We start from the raw sequence: 21,912 nt of genomic DNA on the forward strand, positions 1-21,912 counted from the left end.
TAAAAAACGATTTCATTTTGAAAGGAACGATGCTGCACCAACAATGCCAGTACGTATTACAGAAGTTGCTGTTGCCCGGGATAAATGACTGGTTTCGAAATAGAAATTGTATCTCCATGTATGACGGAGCACCATGTCATAAGGGCAAAAGCGTCACCAAGTTTTTGACTGATCAGCATGTACGAACCTTGCCCTGAACCCCATTGAAAACTTATGGACTGTACTGAAGGAAGGATCAAACTACGCGTGATAACCGTAAAACGAGAACTGATAAAACACTTCTTAAAAATTCCATATAAAATAATCCAATACCATCACCGATAATCGAGATATCATTCGGTATGTAAAAAATGAAAATTTTTAAAATTTATCAATTTTCCTTTTCTTTACCCATAATTATCTTCGTATTCTCCATCTAAAATAAAACCTTTCGCTCAGTTTTACTGGACCATTGTATCCCTAAAGCCAATGAAACAAGGAAACACATAAAAAGCGAACAACTTGTAATTAGTCGTATATGTAGGAAAAATCGAGGGACAGCATTTGCCGGCAAACGAGGCGAAATAACGAAAAGGGACACGTCGATATACACAAGGGACACGTAGCCCGGAACCATGTTTCCGATCTCGTTGGCCATTCCTCTGGACTAGGAATTGCTTGGAGTACGTCGTCACGCATCCGGGACTGCGGCCACCAAGCGTTGGGGAGTTGGGCTGACAATAAAACTGCACCTAAACAACGGGGGCAGAGAGACGAGAGAATGCTGCTGATAGAGGGACGAAGAGAAAAGTACTATGCCGGTCAGACCAGGTCAAAGGCTACATCGTTACCAGGAAAGGTTGGGTCAGGTGGTTGTAGGCGGAGGTAGTAATAGTTGTCGTTAGAACCGGGACACTCTTTGGGAACATCCTTGGTCATGATAACTGTATAGTAACGATTGTCCCGGGCGTACTATCGCGATAGGTCTCTGTGACGATAATAACTACGATCACAGGTGTTTTTGATAATAATATGAACCGTATCCGCGCTAGGATCGTAGCAATAGCGATAAGATTAAATCGTGATGGCATCGATGGTCGAGTTAAACCGGTGATTCCGCTTGTAACGTCACCGATGTTCCCCTTTCGACCACTTCCGGCTGGCTAATACGATTACCGCTAACAATAACTGCCACGATAGTTTGATAATGATGTCGTTAGGAGAAACGCAAGCTGTAGCGGTAACGTTTGCGGCGTTAGTCTTATTGCCGGCCCCGATAGCGGTATCCTGGTACAACGTTCGGGTAATCCTGGACCGTACCCGGTGCTGGCGAGTTGCGAAACCGAGACCGTCACTGGATGTACCGCATCTGGTGTTGGTGAAAAGGGAACGGGCGAGGATTTTACCGTGAAACGTGACCGAGTTGTCAACTAGCTCGGAGAAAGGGGGGACCGGTTTCGAGCGATCTGGTTTGAATAAGTAGTTACCGGCCTAATAGTAGTGCCGGACCGTGACGGCCGTTGAATACAGAATTTTCTGGTTGCCACGGAACCAGCAGATTGGCCAGAAGCAGGGAGAGCAGACCCTGCGGGAGAACGAACGGTAAGCATCTCGAGTTGGATTCGTGGCGTCGCACGACCATAAACACCTCAGATCCTTTGCCCTCTTTTCTCCTTTATCTCGTATGCAGCCGCAGGATATAAAACGTTTTCATCCCCTGACCGGTCGTCGCACTCTCAAACTGCCAACCTATTTTGTTACAGGTTCTTGCGGCTTTGCTGGATATACAGGGTGTCTCTGTTCACCCATTCGCTTCTGACTGTTAATTAAGAGTACAAATTAATTCTGTGCCTTTTTCTTTTTTTTGATTGAAGGTATATTTTTAAAAAGCCACAGCAGCTTCAATTATTGAAATTAGTTTTATTTTTATTATATTCTTGTGCCATGTTTCAAATACACAAAAACGTGGAAAAATATTTAAATTTAAAATATTATAGTAATTATGGAAGCGAGATACTAATGGCACCGAATTAATTTGCACATTTAATATTCGCCAAATCGATTAACTCCACAAAACAAAATAAAAAATGAAATAATTTATAAAATATAAATATTTAAGCATCGATCAAGTGCTTTGGCACTAAAATTTTTAAAAATTCAAGTCAAATTAATTACTTTGAGCTATGAATTTTTATAAGTTTTCATCATCCATATCATTAGGAATTCTTTCACTTAACGGGACAAATTAGAGCGTTACTAATCTTTTCCCTCCGTCTAATCGATTTCTTCAATCGTCAAATTAAAGGTCCTCCCGACACAATTTTCAGGACCGATGATGTAACAGTTCCGAACGGTGATTTTATTCGTTCAACTTATCCAGCTTCCTGATTCGATAACAAAAGCCATGGTGGAAAACGTGACTTGCGTGTAACCAGTATCGGAACGGTTATCCTTCGTAAAAACCGTCGACCGATCCGCACGTGAAAATCGCATAGTCTGCACTTTAGACGCCGAAAACGACGGCCAGCGAATAATCGATTCGGCTCGGCATTAACCAACAATGGGTTTCATTGAAAACTCGATAATGACGACTTCTTCTGCTCTGGTGATCAGGCAGCTACCAAAGGGGAGGTTTAAGAAGGCGCTGGATAAGATCAGCCAGACTTTAATCCGGTTCCAACAGCTTGCTGAAGATCGCATGAGGATGAAAGCGACTCGCCGGACTTTTTTGATTGGAAAAACGTTAATAAGATCGCCTCCCGGTGAAAACGGACTAATTTGAAAGGAAAATTCATTGCCTTTTTAGGTGTTAAGAACATTTCGAAATTTACGGTGTTAATTAAAAAGGACAAAGAAAGAACGATGGAAAGCTGATTAAGTAACAGCGGTAAAGTGTTACTATAATATTATCGATTAAAGAAGCTAATTATTTTTATTCAGCGATGAACTGGAAGAAATGGTACGACTTGTTTCTTGTTCTGTTATAAGAAATCATGGTTCGCTTTTTATACAGACACGCCCTTGGATGATATACCATAGAACTGCAGCTTCTTCGTCGTCGAGAAAGTTTCTTTTCTCGTTATACGTAGAAAGTTCCAACAAACGGTAGAATATAATTCTGGCGGAATAATAAAATCTCGAGATTGTTATTCAGTAGGTCGACTATAAAAGTTACCTCTATAACCTGTTTAGCTGTCAGATTGCCAGTCGTATCAAATTGCAAGCTCGAGCGCTACTTACAGGACTTAGTATTTACTGCTTTTAAATTCTGAACTTCGCTACGGCGGTTAAACCTGCCATACTTCGCCAACTTTGCCATTCAATTTCCAGCTTTCCTACCATTTTCTATTTTCTTTCGATGAAATCCTTTGGAAAGAAACCTTCGCGACAACATCCATATTTCACAGCAGTACGATATTATAAATGAAAATGATCGGTAACTTGTTATCGGTAAATACAACTTAATTGGCTACAGAGCTCGCGAAACAATTAGGAGTCGATCAATCACCGGTAGTGGAAAGTTAGGTAAATAGGGTAGGTAGGTCAAACCTACCTACCGGTTATTATTGTTTTTCTGTAATAATAGCCACGATATGCGATCAATTCGGCTCGTCCCCACGAAAGTTCGTGTTTAATTATAGACCCTGCTAATTAATGGTTGTTTGAACGTGTTTGAAGAAATGACAGTGAACGAAGATAGATGTTGGCTTTGTGATTTTATCTTTTTATAGAAAGCAGTGGTAAATATCTAATCATTTTATAGTAATAATATCATTTAATTCATTGCTTCGGACGGCGGACTATGGAGAGAGACCCAGTTTTAATTTAATTTTGTATTTCATATTATTCTTCAAATATATGAAATTCTTTTATTTAAAAATGATACGTTTAACTTTAGATTAATATTTTTATATATTTTTTGTAAGTTTGAGTAAGTTGACCCAGACTCCGCTGTTGGAGGGTTAAAAAGTCACTTCGGTGAGTTCATTGAAAGCTCGGTGTGAAAGAGTGGCCTAAGTTTCTGCGCACACAGGCGAGGCGTGTAAATAGGAGATTGTATAAATAGCACACGTTAAAACGTCCCTTTAGGCTCGTAGAGCGGAGAATTTTTTCATGAAAAAAGAAAAAAGAAAAAAAAATGCTCAGCTTCCCATGTACATTCAAAGGCCGACGGACGGTGAACATCAAAGCTTTTTTCTAACTTTAACCCTCGCGTGATGATACGCGGACAAAGAGCAACCGGGAAAGCTGATTCTAAAGAGCCCTTTAAGAATGTCTCGCGGAAGAAGTAGAGAAACGTCGTCTTGCTCGTCGCTTTGTGGCGAGTATCAAATTGCAAGGGAGCGAAGCCTCTTTTCTTCCTACCACGACACCGGAAGCTTCCCCTTTCGAGGACCCTCTGTACGTTAATTACGTTAATAAGCTGGTTAACTGTAGCCACCCCGAAACCGCGTTACCGTTATAATAATGAGGATGAGTTCTCTTCAACGAAGGACGGAAATGTGTTTTAGAGTACCTCCAAAAGAAACGACTGTATCGGGTAGAAAATTGCTTCTTGCATTACACTAAGTTACCTAAACAACAAAATTTTGTTTATGAATAGAAATTTTCATCATTTTTTCAGAAAAATATTTCCTCGAAAAGAAACGACTGTATGAGGTAGAAAATAATTTCTAATTTTGCAATAAGCTCTCTAAGCGACAAAATTTTTTTTATAATAAGAAATTTCATAATTTTTTCACAGAAATATTTCATCGAATTTGCGTTATAGTTTAAATGGTTATCGATAATTTGAAATTAGTTGCCAGCTGCATATAGTGTTATTTATAAATTATAGTATCGTTAAGTGATCTACTTCGTTTTCAGCATTACAATTGCAAACTAAATCATTCGTAACACAGTTATCGTCCTTTCACCATTTTCCCTTTCCGCTTTTAGATGCCACTTATTTCCGCGCCTCGGCTCTATCTCGGTAAAGCGGCTAACCGATAGCGCGCAAATTATTTCGGAGATTGCCTTTTTTAAATGCAATACATGGTGTGAATAAAAAAGAGAAGCAATTCGATAGCTGTGTCCATGGACGACGGTTATTATCTTCTCACAAATTACAGCAGGGCTCTGCGCCAGAGTTTTCGTCCCGGCAACGATAAACCGAGTTACACCTCGTCCCTTCGTCCTTACCCACTCCAGGCTCTGTTTCTCCCTTGCCTATTTCATCCGCAACCACCCTCACTCCTCCCCCGCCCCTTATTTTCAAGCATGAAACTTCTGATAGGCCCTGCTCGAACCTATTTACCTAGCCACTGTGTGTACGTTAGGCAACACTTATTACAGGCGAGTAACGCAATCGCATAATGCCACCCTCGTGTTCGCACCCACGATAACGCCTAATTTAATGTTTCGGGGATCAAGATCGTGAGTGTAACGAGAGATCGGTATCAAGTACGAACAGACTCGGCGAGAATGTTAATTATAATTCGTTGATAGAAGATACTGTTTTCACAGAAACTGTCTACTGTTTCACTTTGGGGAAGGATTTATATCTGAAGATATGTTGTTTGGCTTGAAATAACCGAAAAACCTGACAGTTGGATGAGAAATCGTTGATAACGTTGGAAAGAAATACTGCATATTAACTTTTACCACTCGACGTGTTTCGTGATCAATAACGATTTTGTTGTACATAAATTGTTATCGTGATTAAATACGAAATATTTATAATGATTTTTTCATCAATGTTTAATAAGTATTACGTGCTTATGTTCAATTAAAAGGTGATTATAGCCTTTAGAAACAAACAGATAGCAGAAAGTAATAGGGAATTGCGGTGGGTAATAAAGAGTGATATACTACAGATAGAAGCTCGAATGAAATGTAATGAGCATGCATAAAATTCATGATTGCAGGCTATAAACCGCATGGTGCAATTGCCTTGAATCTACATTTACCAGCAACATTTCTGACTTGAAATGCAAATTATTTTGAAGGAATTACCTACCAGTCCAGAGGGAGAAATAATATCTCACATATAGTCTCGTATTCAGTGAAGAGATTCCTTATCTGTTAATAACATATTCTTTACGACATGTGGAATATAGTATATTGAATTTTGCACAGGAATTTAACACACATTGTTGTTGGGCATTATTCCAATAAAATTTTATTGAAACAGACTTCGAATAAAATAAAGTTGTTCAAAAATTGCCAATAATTTTTTAATATCTTAAATATATTAAACTGTTATTACAGTATGAGATTTATACACCATTTCGGTGACTGACACTACAAATTTAATATCAAAAATAAAATTTAATATTAAAAGTGATTTACAATAGAAACAAAGTAGTGTAATCTTTAATTATTAGGTATCATAAAATTTAGTATAGAATAATAACACAATTGTCGATTACAATTCTCCCGCGTAAACGTTTATACGCAAGTAGTGGGGAGTCACAGACCTATGAGGCCCCGCCCCTACTTTGTCAGTGGCCTCGGGACCGCGTTCGGGTGAAGTCGGGAGAACTCGTAGAAGCCTACGAGTGGGGGTATTGCCATTCTCTTGGGAAAGACTACCATGCCCGATACTGTACTATGCACAGACACGTTCATTATCACTGCAATAGCTAACGTGTTAATAATTCTTATCACGCTACTGTCCCTACGAAACACGATAAAATCTAATTAAACAAAACTTGCTAGGAGCGCGTAAATCAATCAAGCGTCGTCATGGACGTGATAGAAGCGACACTCTCATCGCTTGTAAATCGCCTTTGTATAGTTCAGACACCTGTATGCGTACACACCTGTGCACACGCAGCTGCACCATTATATGTCACCATTGAATCGTAGGGCCGATCGATAAGCCTGTAACAAGACATAACCGGAGTTATCAGGAGACTTTGGTCATGCACCGTTAGTAATCGTTGACGCCAGAGTACCTACACACACACTAATGTACGTAAGTGGTTAATCTATCAGATGAACCAGACTTTACTAACGAAGTGCTCTTACATTTTAGTACCATGTTCCATTTTCCATGAAGATAGATAAGTATGCAGAATCTCGATAGTGTTTTCGAATTTCGCACCCATAGGAAATTCATAAACTGAGCAAAGAGAAAATTAGATAGCATTCAAGTCATATTTTTAACCCTTTATAATTTATAATTCTGTACATATTATGTTATATTCTTGATACAAAACAGCTATAAGTGTAGGCAATAATGATTTATAATATGTACTTTGAAGGATAGAATTGTTATCTTTTTAATTAATCATACTCTGTGCAAGTTTAACAATGCTCCCTCCTCAAAGGGTTAAAGATTAATTTATTCCAGATAAGAATCTAAATCAATGATTTGTTCTATAGAAGGCTAAAATTGCAACCCTGCAGGTTGCAAGAACGTAATATTAAAAACTTGAATATATAAATAAGAAAAATTTAATTTAGAGGATAGTTTTTAATATTTAGGCGGATCATACGTAAGTAGCTGAAGGAATAAACAAGTATAAGTAGTGTGCATCATTATCTATCTTATATATGCATTGTTGCTAATATCTCAAAGAGCTTTGATGGGACATTGTCGGACGTGTTCAGTTTCGAAACTCTTGTATAGATATGCAATTCCTAGATGGAGTACGAGACCCTAACAATTCTCGTGTCTATGAATTATATTATAACTCCTCTGCACCTAACAAGATTGTATTCCAAGATTATATCAGTTAGTTATACCTTAACGGAATTCAAGATGAAGGGTTTGACATTTATAGATCTTAATTGCCGAGTAGAAAATGTGTACGTATGTATTTTTAAAATGAACTTCCTTCCTCCAAAATTTTCGTCAAATGAATAATGCAAGGATTTATTGAAGTTAAATCTATCTTTGCATAAATCTATCTTTACTACTCAAAAATAGTGCAGAGCTAATTGTAGAATTTGCTGCTAACGAATGATTAATGAGAGGAATTATTTCTTATTCTATAAATTATTATACGTTCTCAATTAACCCGTAAATTGTTAATTGATTTTTGTCCTAGTAGACTGAACACGTTCTATTTATTTCGACCACGAAGAAATCTTTGAAGTTTAGATGAAAACGTCGCGATTTCCTTAGAAGGCTTTATTTTATCTGGAGCCAGCGCAGCGAGTTCAGAATACCATGGAAAGGAACAATTAAAACTTTCGGTTGAAATAGCATCGTCGTCGACATCAGTCAAGCAAACCGGATTCTTCGGACAGCTGGCAAAGTTTTCTTTGGTCGGAGCAACACGGAACACTTGAAACGAAACTTTGCACGATAATTTTGAATACTTCGTCCTGCAACTGTTTTAGAACGATTCATTTTAACGTGTTTCTGTGTTGAGCGACGTCTAAAGTTCCTGCATTATTAGGCATGATATTATGTTTAGAAAAATTTATTCAAAGTACGAATCACGATTATAGAAATAGCGTCACGTAACACTATAAAAAGAAAATAGAAGAATATGATAAATTAAAGACAAATTGAAATTTCGTTCACGATTCGAAGCTCGAACCAGTCCATTGGCAGGTTCAAGCGAAATACAGCTTCGAGGAAACGAAGAAAGAGGATACGCCGGCGAAGCCTTAGAAAATTTACCGCGTAACGAGGCTTTGTGCCGATCCAATCGTTGCTTTCACCCGGTGCAATTTTTCACCGGCCACTGGCCCCGTCAGACTCGTCGAAAATGTAATCGTCTTTCCACGGCTGCTTAATTCGTTGGTCGGGGTTCGGCTGCTGCAATGCAGAGAAATAGGAAAAAATCCCGGGCTAACCCGAAACCTGTGAAATCGGACCGATCGGATTCCACGTTCCCGCTCCGCGTGTATACATGCGGATTCCAGTGGCCGTTTCGCGGACCGAACAATCGCCATTTCCGGAATTCCGCATGACCTCCGTAAATTAATCCAACCGCGACCATTTTTTTTTCCTCCCACGATCCGCTTTTTATTTTTTTCATCGATGGATTTTAACAAACCATCCCGTGATCTCCGCTTTCGCGGTCTAAATCCCCCACCTACGATTTGTCCGAGTTCGATCATGACCAAAAACGACTGTCGACATTCGTTGAGTCTTCTCTGGTGCGATTCAATGGAGTAGTTGAATTCGGAAATTGTTATACGTCGTTTACGTGATTTTTGAAGTAAACGCTGTAAAGAGCGATGTACAGTTTCGGGCATAGTAGGTTTCTCCAGAAACAATGGCGATGCCCCTTCCCTCAGCATTTGGGGCTGAAAACCTCCTCCATAAGCTTCCTCGAGTTTGGGGGTTCGTGGGTTTTCCACCCTCGCCGTAAGCTTCCCCTTACAGAGACCCTCACCTCCCCCTTTAGCTATTCCTAAGGAGGAGATATAGGGGAGGAGACCCCAAATCCTCCCCACATAGAAAATTTGAATTGATATTTATATTATTATTCATGTTTCTGAATTTTATATCAAATTGTATGAAATGTAAAAATTAGAAATTATATTATTTGTTTTTTAAATCACTTTTAATGTTAATATCTCGTTCTGTTCTCACTAGTGGAAGATGATCCTGTTACACAAAACGAGACGAATCAGCAGGAAAATATCGAGAATCTTCTTAATAACGTGTCAGGTAATGTATAACAAATGTTGTTTTTTTTTACGAAATTCTGTAAGTTACATAGGATAAAATATATTGTTTCAAAAGAGGAAGAAGACGAGGAGGAAGAATCCCAACCAGATTCTGTAGCTGTGGAAACTAATTTCAATTTTCCTGAATTCGTTCAGAGGTAAATTACGAAGGCAATTGTTTAATACTAAATAAATGTTCCTAATATGAAATTTTGTTTAAGATTCGCCAATGTGAAAATTGTTAAAGCTATGTTGGTTCTGCTGCAACAATTTGATAAAAACACGGACGACGTAAACCATTATGTCAATAAAATGCTTCATCGAATTGCTTGGGATTGTAAAATGCCAGGAATGATGTTTCAGGCATCTATGTTCCGCGTTTTTCAAAGAATTCTTGAATCGAAACATCCAGGTCACAAGGTAATTTAAAAACAAACAAAAATGAAGAAATTAAATGGTATTTGTATGCAGAAATAATCTTAATTACGTCGTACCTGAAAGAGTTAATTTCATCAGAAAATAAATGAGATTTCTGCAAAGCTCGTTATTTAAATTCAAGAGATTAATTTCATAATTAAAGCCACGAAACCGTATAATTTTTACATTGTATTTTTAATTTTATCATACCTTGAAACGAATGAACGAGACTGTTGCATGTTAAATGATCAGTTTAAAATTTAAATAAAATATAATGACAATTTTAAAAACAACATTCTGTGGATTCTGGTTTCTCTCAGCTCGACAAATTATCTCGTCGAATTTGCATCCATGCGTTCTATTTAATGGGGTACTTGTCTGCTATGATAAAAACCGACAGACCCTCTTTGCAGGAACTTCAAAAGTTCGCTGTCTTCATAATCCGACGTTTTATCGAAGTCGCCCAGAAGAACCAGAAAGCGTACATGGAGCTGCTCTTTTGGAAGACCACTCGTGACGCGGCTGAAGTCATCGATGGTTATAACGCAGAAACGGATAACAAGAAAGTTCCGCAGCGCTCCTGGACCGAGGCCCAAGAGGACGAGTTACGCACGCTCTTTATGGAACATCAGACTAACAACTATCCTCAGGGTACGTTGCTCTGATTTTCCCTAAATTCTATGGCTTACTACATTTTCCTCCCTTTTCAATTATTTTTAACCCTTTCGTCCTGGCTATCTCTACTGGGAAATAAACTTCATTAAATTCCATATAGTTTTGCTAAGAAACAATTTCACAAATTACAAAATCTCTTTTTTTTGCTGTAAATTTCTAATTTCTAGAATTAATAAATTCTTCAATTAATTACATATAAATATATATAGATGTTTGAAGGAATTACCTGTGTTGTTTTATTTAACAAGAAATATTTTATTTGTTTAGATGTCATTGATTGGATATTAGAACATATCAATCAAGAACGAACACGCCGTGGTATTATAAAGAAGCTGAAAGAACTGTGCTTGATTGTCAATTCTAAGGTAAGTACTAACTATAACAATTTTTCATTTTAAATCTATTTTTATCAACGTTATGAGATGTTAAATTTTAAAACGTAGTACTTCTATCACCCTTTCTTCTATAACACACGTGAGCGTCAATTTTTTATATGAATGAAATTGAAGAGGGATCGGGAGTTGCAGAGTCAGCGAAAATAGTCGATTACGAAAAAAATATAGTGGCTATATTTCGCAAAGATTATTTTCTCCGTGATTTATCGGTTCTACGAGACCAATATCCGCTAAACCCACGTATCTTTACAGTTCGTTTAAAGGAAGACGTACATATATCTATCTCAAAACTTCATACTGAAGTTAATAAATGTTTTCCTGGTATTAGGAACCTTGATATGACGAATTAAATTCTATATAAAAGGAAATCAATCTTTTTTTGTTAATTATTGTTAATCATCAATTGTTCGTTAAATTTCTTCTACTGTACATCATCTTTCAACAATTCGTCTTTGGTCTGTTCTCATCAACGAAACCCTGACAATGTCAATGATTTACGAGGAACTTGAGGAAACGAGGGGTGGTCTCAGCCTCGAAAATAAGTTTCTGGACTGGCGTCGTTGACGGGGTAAACACATATGCAAAAAATAGAGCCAGAGAATTGCTGTAGGAACTGTAAATTCTCGGGAGACAATTTCAGCGAGAAGCTTTCCTTAGCCCCTTTTCTCTCTCGATCTTCTCGGTTCGAGAAGGAAGTTCCTCTGTTCCTGCGTGGATCACGACTTCCGCTGCGCCAGCAAGAGTTCTTCTCCCTCGGCGACTTCTACGTTCCTGGATGGATGTATCTCGAGATTTTCTCCTGTCAAGTGTTCCTTTCCGGCGCCTTGCCATCCTATGAAAAGCTATCGCTTTGTTTGCGTTTTCCTATCCAAGATTTTCGAGAGGAAGCTAGACACATAAATAGACGATGCTCCCTTAACTTTGAATGAATCCTTCCTCTGCATACATACCTGTCCTGCTACACTCCTACCCTTGCTACTTCAATTTCACTGACTGTTGGAATGATTCCAAGAGTAATTAATGTGTAGATTTATTATTTAAAAAAATTCAAAAACCTAAGTCCAGTTATTAGCAACTGAGAAAAATTATCAGACTAATGATCAATAAATAACAATGCTTATTGTTAGAAAAATTTTAGAAATTGTAATGAGCATCGGATAAAAAATACCACAGAAAAAAATGTGATTTTCATAACTGTTTTATTGTTGAACAGTATCAATGCTTCCAGTATAATACTATTCACAGGTGAAAGAATATTCAGTAACAATGAGCATAGAAAAGATTATTAAAAAGAAGAAAAGAAAAGTGTAGCGGTGAATTAACAGCGAAGTAAAGAATGGCTGAGATTTCAATGTTTCGTTATACCGATACTCGTTTCGTCCTTTTCTCGTGTCCTACTACCTTCTGAATAATCCTTTATGCGACAACTTTTCAGACTAGTTTACAATACGATTTTAAACAAAACCTTTCGGAACAAGTAACTGCCAATTCATGTATTATGGATTTGCATAGCTCGAAAAGCAGAATTTTCCGAGCTCTAAAAAGTGCGAATGTAACAGCGAAACTTTCGAAGAAAATTTGCATGAAAATGTACGGTGAAATGAGATTCCCTATTTGCATGATCGTTAAGTTTACATGTAATGCACTTTTAAACGCGTCGCTTGGTAATCGAACGAAGCATCAATGAAACATTCGAACAAGGTTCGTTTAAAAAGTCTAACATAGAAATAAGAAATATTATTTTTCATTTATTTATGCATTTAATACTTGGTTCGTGATCTAACTGGACTCTTCACGTTACACTGTTTTGTTTACTGGGTGGAAAACCCATCGGACAACATCACGGCAGGACACGTTATACCGATAATCTTAAGACATTACCTGCTTTAAGGCGTCTAGGAGACATGGAAGCACGTGCGCCAAAGAGAAATAGAGGGAAAGTAAGAGAGATAGATGGGCGGAGTTGGGGGAAAAGGCGACGATATATCTGAGTAGCGTTAAAACGGTATTACCCCACTTCAAAATTGACGATTAATCATAGGTGTGCACCCGTTGCTACTGTAGTAAAGGGAGCTGATTGTCCCTTTATCATCGATTCGGACCGAGTCTTGGCTTTCTTGGGATGTTATTGATTTCTTGACTGATTATTGCAATAGAATTCCTGTATAACTATTCCTTGATTATTTAATGAGTGCATAATTCATAAATTTTATAAATATAATGAGTACCATCTTTAAAAAGTATACACCCTGTATTTTTATTATTTTTAATCACTCACCGATTATGGGATAATTTGAATAATTAAAATGTTCATTAATATTCATTCTGCAAAGTTTGTCGAATATTTGTTAAATTTTTTGAAAATTGAATTTTTTATTTAAAATTTGAATTGTAATTTTAGATGGTTACATGTATTAATCTGGTGCTTATGTACAGCTTGTTATAAGTAAATACCATCATTAACAAGAAGGGACTGACTGATATTCTACCCTTAGTAAAAGCTGATTGGATTGCTTGGAGTATTATTGATTTCCTAAGAAATTCCTTCTAGAGAAGTTTCCTCAAAGTTTATCTGACGCCGAATTAATCACTGTAAATGTTGTATTTCAGTTGAAATTCAAAATAAGCAATTTAACATTTCACTTTGGTAAAGTTTAATGATGTTTACCGTTGTAAGTCTATGTAACTTTCAGTAATGATATCCAACTCTAGAAGTATTTTCTCGTGACAAATATTTGGAATGCTGTTCAATAATTTATTAGAATTCTTCTTTTCTCAATTCTTTGTTAACAATACTCTTCTCCAGTTTTCTATTATGGCACTTTAATCCTTCCTATGATTATTTTAATAATGAGCCGTATTATCTACTTTTCTCTTATCACAGAGACTTAGTATAGTTTCTTGGTAAACTAAGCATCGACTTACCGAAATGAGCATTAAGTAGGGGAGTAAAGTAAATGAGAAAGGGACGAAACATTATTGATTCGCCGAGAAAATCCGCGAAAGGGAGCAAGGGCATTTCATTTAAATAATTTCATGCGCGGATACCTTTCGCCCCTGAAAACTGAACGAGGGAAAACTACGCCAAGCTGTTCATTTGCCATTCATTTAATCCGTGAAGTCGCATAACGCTACGCGACGGCCATTTAAGAGAACCAACAAGAACCTCAAGGGTGAAACGTAATCGTTGGAAAACAAGCATCGTACTTTTTCCGTTTACCTTTCTTCGAGGAAACAAGGATTTCAGATCAGGAATTAAGCAGGAGACGTTCTTCAAAAACTCAGTTACCCTGCTATCTTTATGTCTAAACGATAGGAATATATTATGTATATAGGATTTTCTAATTAAACTCACATGATTTTTTAATTTTATTATAAAATTAAATCAAATTTCAGAACTTTCGATGATATATCATGTTAGAAATCCTGAATTGTAGGCGTGAGATTTGGGGTACCAGTATTTGGGTGTGAATGTTTACTTGAGAAAATTTGATAATTTTTAATAATTAAAAATTATTGATCTAGAGCGTTCGAAATGAGATTCTAAAGAAGCTTCCGACAGAATGGTCAAAGGATGAAATTACTCAGCTCACAGAACTTTGGGAACAGCTAAAAGATGATGAAGGTAATATTCAAACAATTTCCATGATTAGGTATCATGTTTAAAAGAAAATTTCCATAATAGAAGCCGCGTGTTTCTTTAGCTTTTTATTTGATTACTTTGAATAAAATTACATTTTGAGTACTTTAGATTTTTATAATTTAAATTTTTAGAAAGAACATATCAAACCAGAATACTTTTTCATGAAATAAAATTTATCTAAATTATGGAAATACCACACTCTGCAACAATACGAACGTCACGAGCGTTTGGTATGATCTAATATTTAAGTTTCATCCTTCTAATTAAAACGTATCGTAGATTCTCAGTTTATTTTATCATTCTACACGTTAGGCTGTTATTAAGAGCAAGCAGAGATTACTTATCGGAAGATTGGATCCAATTTTCCTGATTTAATTTCCTCCCATTCGCTGCGATCCGTATCGAATGAACGTTCCAATTCTGTCAAACGTCGAAATAATGCCGATACGGTTTATGTTGCGAACAACAGATCCCGTGGAGCTGATCTTCAATGGGCTTACAATAAAGCGGCCGAAGCCAAAGATCAAGGAGAAGCTTTTGGAATTAGGATTGGCCACGGATCGCAAGGAGCTGCGCAAGAAACGATCCAGAAAAAGCAACCACGGTGAGTGTTCGCCCTATCTTTCTCTTTTTTTTCTTTTTCATTCTAAGTTCTCATCCTGTGGCCGTCTGCATCGTCCCTTTTTCCAGCCCTTTCTTCGACTTCGAACAGATCTCTGAACCACCCCCAGTTCCGGCCAATCCTACCCCATTCCATTCGCATCTGTCTTTCTTACCATCCTCTGATTCGCCGACTATTCCTATTCGATCAGTCTTCTGCTAACACGATTGCCATCGACTGCATCCAGTGTACTCGTTTTTGGAGGGAGCAAGTGTCGCCTCGCAGGAAAGCGAACGGCCTGAGATAAACAGAGAAAGGGGGGAAAAAATAAAGGCAAGATCAATTTGCACGGAATCTTCTTGTAGGACCCTCTTCCGATTCTTTTATAGGCTCGAGGAGAGAAAAACCTTTCGTCGATGCTATCAGAGAAGGGATGGTATATAGATTTCGTTATCCGCTTCTTGCCCCTTGGAACAGCAAAATTATTGATTCTATTCCATGTAGAGATTTTTAAAAATAATTTTTTTGGAAGTCTTAGATAAATAATTAATTTTATGCATCGTTTTTGTCTAACACATTATCCGAAACGATTAAAAAATTATATGTATTGTATATAGAAAACTCTGTATTTATCAATGGTATCGAAATTTATGAATTTTCGTTTTGCTGATATAATTGATTAAAGAATGGAAAACTGCTATTTTAATTCATGGAATTTTTCCAAACCTCTGTTATTTAATTCAGCTATTGAAATAAATAACAGAAAATTTTTCCGTAGTTTCATTAAGGGAATTTTTCATCAATGAATGAACATGTGTTTAACGAGTTCCACGAGTTATGAATACAAAAAAACACGATCGAAGTAATATTTGAATTTTCCACCTGAGCATTGTGCACGAACGGGAGAGTAGTTCGTGGGTGGATTCGTCGCGGAATACAAATCTTGTTATTTAATATCGAAAAACGGGAAATTCAGTCGTAGCTTTTCCTGCTCCAACTCCAATATAACTCGTTCCCCTGCTTTCCATTACACTGCTAGGAATTTCATATTTATCATTTGTTATTGTTTTTCTCTTTCCGCCCACCTACGCTTATTTGTATTCAATGTGTTGCAATAGATCGCGCGTTGTAGATACACAAGGTTAGGAGATGAAGTATAAAAGCAAAGCTTTGTCTTCGCTTACGTGGCATTGAAATAACGTTTTCTCGCGGATTCCTTGTCGCGAGGACGAATACGATTTCGCGAGATGCTATGCAACGGCGGATCTTAATATTGCATGTGTGCTGATCGAAATATTTTAGAAACGTACGCGAATCGAGGGAATACCATTTCCTATACCGAGGAAGATTCTTTTTCTTCCCTCTGTAAACGTAAAATTGTTTCGCTTATTACCTTACGATTTCCATAGGTATCTACATTTTTATACTGCTCGAGTTCGCTTACTTTTTTGTCCGGTATCTGTTAATATGAAGGTATTAAATTAAAAACCGTCACGCAGTCCTGAACTTCAGTTTTAACTTCCGATGTCCTCATGAATTTATAATACGTTAATCGCTGTTGAAGAGCAGACTCCAAGTTTTTACTACCTTAATTAAAATTTCCGTGTTTCTAAGTGATGAAACAGAGATATTCTATAAAAGAATAATGAACGAACTTTTTATGTAAATTGTAGATAACGATTGTATTATTTTATAAATTAAATATATAAATAAATTTCTTTGTATAGTATCTATTAATGAAATAAGAAAGAAATATTATCACAATAAATTAATTAGAAATATGTAATTTTACAAGGGGAAAAGTATTGATCATAATTACCACTTTTAATTAATACTAGATTGCCAGAGCGAGTCAATTTGACTCATTTACGATTTTATTGCTATATACATTGTATATAGAAAAACTTAAATAACTTTTTTTAATACATATGTTGGTTTTTAATAGTTTTTAATACTAATTCCTTTTCCTCCCACTCCTTAGTTCCAAAAATCCATATCTGCTATACCTATTTTGACAGATCTATTTGTCCGGCAATCTATTATAGTGTTAAATATTTCTATACGTCGAAATGAATACAAGTTTATAGTGCAATTTGCGTGTACATAATATCGAAAAGATGCCCGATCGGGAAACATTTATATATATTTCCTATTACATCGTAAAAAGGTAAATCGTCGTGGGAAACGCAGTCTGTTAGTAATTCTGAAGAGGATGAAAGCAGCGACGAAGAAGCTGGAAAATCCTCGACCCGTAAGAACAAGGCTCCCAATAAACCAACCAGCAAAAAAACAAAGATGGGCAAGAGGAATCAGCCAACTATGGTTTACACGAGTGCACAGTTATCTGGATTGTTGAAGGATGTCATCCAAAAAAGTAAGTAACAATGTCGACCCCTGTGTTATCAGCTTCACGGGATGGTCCCGATGATTTATGGGAATAAAATTCGCGTTAGCGACTGCGAATATTATTCTCTTCTCTATGTACCTTTACGGAGGACAAGTGTCTCTGGAGCGTGAAAAGGAACAAAAGATTGCAGTGATCGCGCGAAGAAAGACGAATGGAAAATGAAATGACTTGTCAAAGAAACTTCTGCGATACAAATGTGACCCGTGTCGAGATGGTACCGGTTTATCCCCTGTGGATTTTTCAAGAGACATCGTTAAAAAACGATTCTGCCACCCTTTTGTGTCGAGTCAACGTATTCGTCACCTATCAGGATACAGTTTCTTTTAAAGAACGGTTTCTAACTTTGAAGCTAGAGTCATGTATTTATTTTTATAATAGGGAAAACTATGATAATTTTGGCACTGCACTAATTGTTGCTACATCAAATTTAAAAAATGTATAATACTTTACGATTAATATGAAAAATTTTATGCAGAGGTATAACGATATCTTTTGATAAGCAGATATGAACGAAGCACTAGAATGGATCAAGGAATCCCTGCAGGATGTCCTAGACGATCGAGACGAGGAAAGCTCCGAAGGTATCCCTTTAGTCCCATTGACAGATTATTCGGCGGCAGCGATGGATTCACCGAGCTTTCAAAAGCTTATTCGAGCCATGGGATTCACACCTCCTGCTGATGAACAGGAATCTTATTGGCGTATACCATCTAATATCCTTAATTCGACGATTCAGAAGCACTGCAACCTTATCGACGCTGCACTCGCAGGGAACTTCGTTGTTGAAGGTAATATAATGCATACAGTGAGTTGCATAAGTATTTGCACCTTCTCAATCAGTAATTTGATGACGATCAAGGGTCAAACATACCCCACTAGATTATTAATGGAACAGTGAGATACTTTTTTAAGAATTCAGGATTTATTGTTATAGAAAAATAATATTAATATTATACATAATTATATATGAAGCAATGTTTAAAACAATTATAAATTGATCTAAAATTTAATACTTTTATAATTAGAACCCAGAGCAGCTTCAACCGCGGGGGAAATTGATAGCGATAGAAATAATGAAAGTGACGATGATGTCGATGTTTTAGAAAATATTAGAAAATATTTCAAATCTACAGGTATGTAATTCTTATTAATTATTTTTTAATTACCAAAATTACTAAGACTTATATGTACATTTTAGCCGAACCAGAACCATCCACTTCTCGCCAGCCTGATTCTGAATCCGATGTAGATTTCGAATCGATTACATCGAAAAGTAAAATTTCTTCAAAATCGACGGAACAGATCAATATTGAAGTTGAAAAACCGGAAACGAGAAGTTCGCAGACTGTTGGTACGCATTTACATTTTAGACTTTCAGTTACGTGCCCTCTATTGATGTAACTGGTTAAACTCTTTGATCACCGAAAATTGATTAACAAATGTTTTTTTTGTTTAATTTTAATTGTAACAATCTGAACGATTGATTTAGTTGACATAAATTCAGAAATTACAGAAAAACCACGTACAGAGGAAAGAAAAGCTGGTGGTCGTGCTAAACTACTTATCGACTCTTCTGATTCTGAACTGGAAAATGAGAGAAATGTCCACGATACTGAAGGTAAGTAAAGAAAAGAATATGTTTAAACAAAGTAAAAATTGTCGGATGTCATTTTAAATGTGTTTATTGAATAAAAACTTGTACCAGATGAGGGAAAGAGAAATCGATCGGATAGTTCGGACAAAGAAAATGAAACGGTAAAGAAACGTCGCTTACTGGATAGCGACGAAGAAACTGAACCATCTGTTCAGGATACTGAACAGAAACGTACCAGAATGATAATTAGCGATGATGAAGAAGAATCCGCTGAAAAACAACCTACTCAACAAAGAACGTCTCGCATGATAATTAGCGACGATGAAGATTAATGGAAGATACAATTTTACTCTTTTAAACACCAGTTTCATTTCTAATTTTTAATATCTATTTTTTAACATTGTTCACTTTCTTTTATATAGCATTTCATATTTTATTTCTTTTCTTTTTAAATAAAGATGATTCAACTGTTTATAACATTTTACTCTTCAAGTAAATAAAAATAGAGTGAAGAGAATTGTTTTAATATTAATGCAACAGGACAATTAAGAACCTTAGGAATTATAATTAATAATTATCTATTGATAAAGTAGAAGGAAATCAACTTATCGACGTTATCGTCGATAAAACAGATTCGATGGACTTGAAGTTCCAGTGTCAGTGACGAGGTATACCACGCTGCATGATCTCCTTCGTCACCCAATATGCCCTTACAGGTAAATAATTGGACGCACCCGGGGTACACTTCAGGGTGCCAAGAAAAACAGTTCCCGAAAGGCGTCCACATTTCGCCAAGTAACTATCAGGCGTACAAGAGGGCGCAAGAGGCGCGAGTCGGACCGTACGACTGAAGCGGTAACCTTCTTTGTTACATGTTAGCCGGTTCCATGGTTGGCCAATGTGGATGACTTTACGTCTTTTGATGGGCAGGTGAGGAGTCTTGGCGAGTGTCAACGATACGTATACGCGTGTATCGAAACATAATCGTGGCCGAAGACCAGTCCTTTGGCTTTTTCCGTGCACCTTCGACGACGGAACCGCGACTACGTCCGTGAAACGATGCGTAGTGTCGCCGCAAGGACTCCGCGAGCCGCGGATTGATCACCAGGCTCCCATATTGTTGCAGGAAGGTGAGTAACTCCGCATATAACTATTATTTTCCCCATTTGAAATAGTGGCGGTAGACGATCAATATTTCAGTATCGTTAATATTATTATACCATATTACAGAATAGACTGATGGATTATTAATATTTAAAATATTTAATGAGATGGTTTATTGAAAATCAAAACGTTATTAGTATTGTTCAAATTTCTCCTAAATGACAACTTGAAATTGGTATAAGTGGGTTGCCAATAAATATTAATACCATTGACAACATTTATTCTGTAGTTTATATTGTTTATTTTAAAATTTTCTATTTTAGTTCTGCTTTACTATAATGAGTCAAAAACCTAAGGTCATTTTACATTTTTTAAATCAAGCCATTTAATTTTTTACATTATATTCTATAGAATGATATTACTATTCAAAATAATATTTTTCTATTATTTTTCTTCTAATTATTCAAATACATAAGTATATCTAATTTGTGGTGTGAGTTTCCTACGGCTCTCGCGACATTCAACATGTAAAAGTCAAACGTAGGTATCGATATTCCGCTAAGGTGGCCACGTGCGTTCTAATCGTCACTTCCAAGTATCAGGCTTTCGTGAAACGTGTGGAGATCGTTTACGTTCGTAGATTGACGTTCCTCGACGAAACACGTGGCTGCAGTAACAGGCTAACAAGACAGTGAGTTAGTAACGCGTAGCCTACTCGTATTTCATGTTCTCCGGATAAAAGCGCGGGCTCCTTATACGGTTGTAGGCGGATGGCATCCTCTTTGCTGCCCCACCGCTGAAGTTGCTGGTAACCTATTGAGCCGCATTTACCGGGTCGATGGTATGCATGAGTCAGATATAAATGGAGACGTAAATTGAATTAAAAACATGAATGAATGATAAAGACAATGAAATCGAATGAGAAAATGATAAATTATAGAAAATTTATTAAAAAAAAAAAAATACTCGTGCAGAGAACATTGATAGTTTACATTTTTTATTCTGATTGAAAGGCAATATGACACAATCGTAACGTGTGGATAATAAATATCATTGTATGTGATATTTGTTGAAAATGTTCGAAAAACAATCACCTTCAAGGTGAAGATTCCCGAATATCTCATATCTTGTAGATACTCGAATCATTTTTATTTACCTGAATATCACACAGGTATTAAATACCCAGGTGTCTCGAATGCATCAAGTACACAAATACACAATTAATAGCCCTGTTACGTATAATTATTGCAATTGCGTAAAATGACGAGCCAGCACTGTTGGTTCGCGTTCTTATGCGCGCCAACTGCGCGAGTCATCTGCGGCCTGTCGTCTTCTTAATAGAATATCATGAATTTGAGAAGGTCTCCGCGTGTTTCAGCCAATGAGATACGTATATTAGGGACGTCAATTATTCTAATTCAATGCGCATGGCTATGGCTATGATTATGTCAGTTCATCTTGATAGACATTGTAATTCAATCG

At 36.8% G+C, this 21,912-nt stretch overlaps 1 protein-coding gene across 2 annotated transcripts in view; it reads left to right on the forward strand.

The window, feature by feature from the left end:
• The window catches only part of timeout (circadian regulator timeout), a 140,686-nt gene extending 120,919 nt beyond the window's left edge, over positions 1-19,767 (forward strand). The window contains exons 16-28 of one of the 2 annotated variants that reach the window (XM_034318701.2): positions 9,521-9,595; positions 9,671-9,752; positions 9,816-10,014; positions 10,425-10,662; positions 10,954-11,051; positions 14,607-14,706; positions 15,194-15,328; positions 17,493-17,699; positions 18,236-18,520; positions 18,758-18,865; positions 18,931-19,083; positions 19,237-19,350; positions 19,438-19,767. In XM_034318701.2, coding sequence (XP_034174592.2) covers positions 9,521-9,595; positions 9,671-9,752; positions 9,816-10,014; positions 10,425-10,662; positions 10,954-11,051; positions 14,607-14,706; positions 15,194-15,328; positions 17,493-17,699; positions 18,236-18,520; positions 18,758-18,865; positions 18,931-19,083; positions 19,237-19,350; positions 19,438-19,658 — 2,015 coding nt within the window. In that variant the 3' untranslated portion in view covers positions 19,659-19,767. The remainder of the gene's footprint in view (positions 1-9,520; positions 9,596-9,670; positions 9,753-9,815; positions 10,015-10,424; positions 10,663-10,953; positions 11,052-14,606; positions 14,707-15,193; positions 15,329-17,492; positions 17,700-18,235; positions 18,521-18,757; positions 18,866-18,930; positions 19,084-19,236; positions 19,351-19,437) is intronic. The other variant, XM_034318702.2, reaches the window with a different exon arrangement.
• The last annotated feature ends 2,145 nt before the right edge of the window (positions 19,768-21,912 follow it).

This window comes from Osmia lignaria, chromosome 6 (genome assembly GCF_051020975.1).
Source record: "Osmia lignaria lignaria isolate PbOS001 chromosome 6, iyOsmLign1, whole genome shotgun sequence".
NCBI lineage: Eukaryota > Metazoa > Arthropoda > Insecta > Hymenoptera > Megachilidae > Osmia > Osmia lignaria.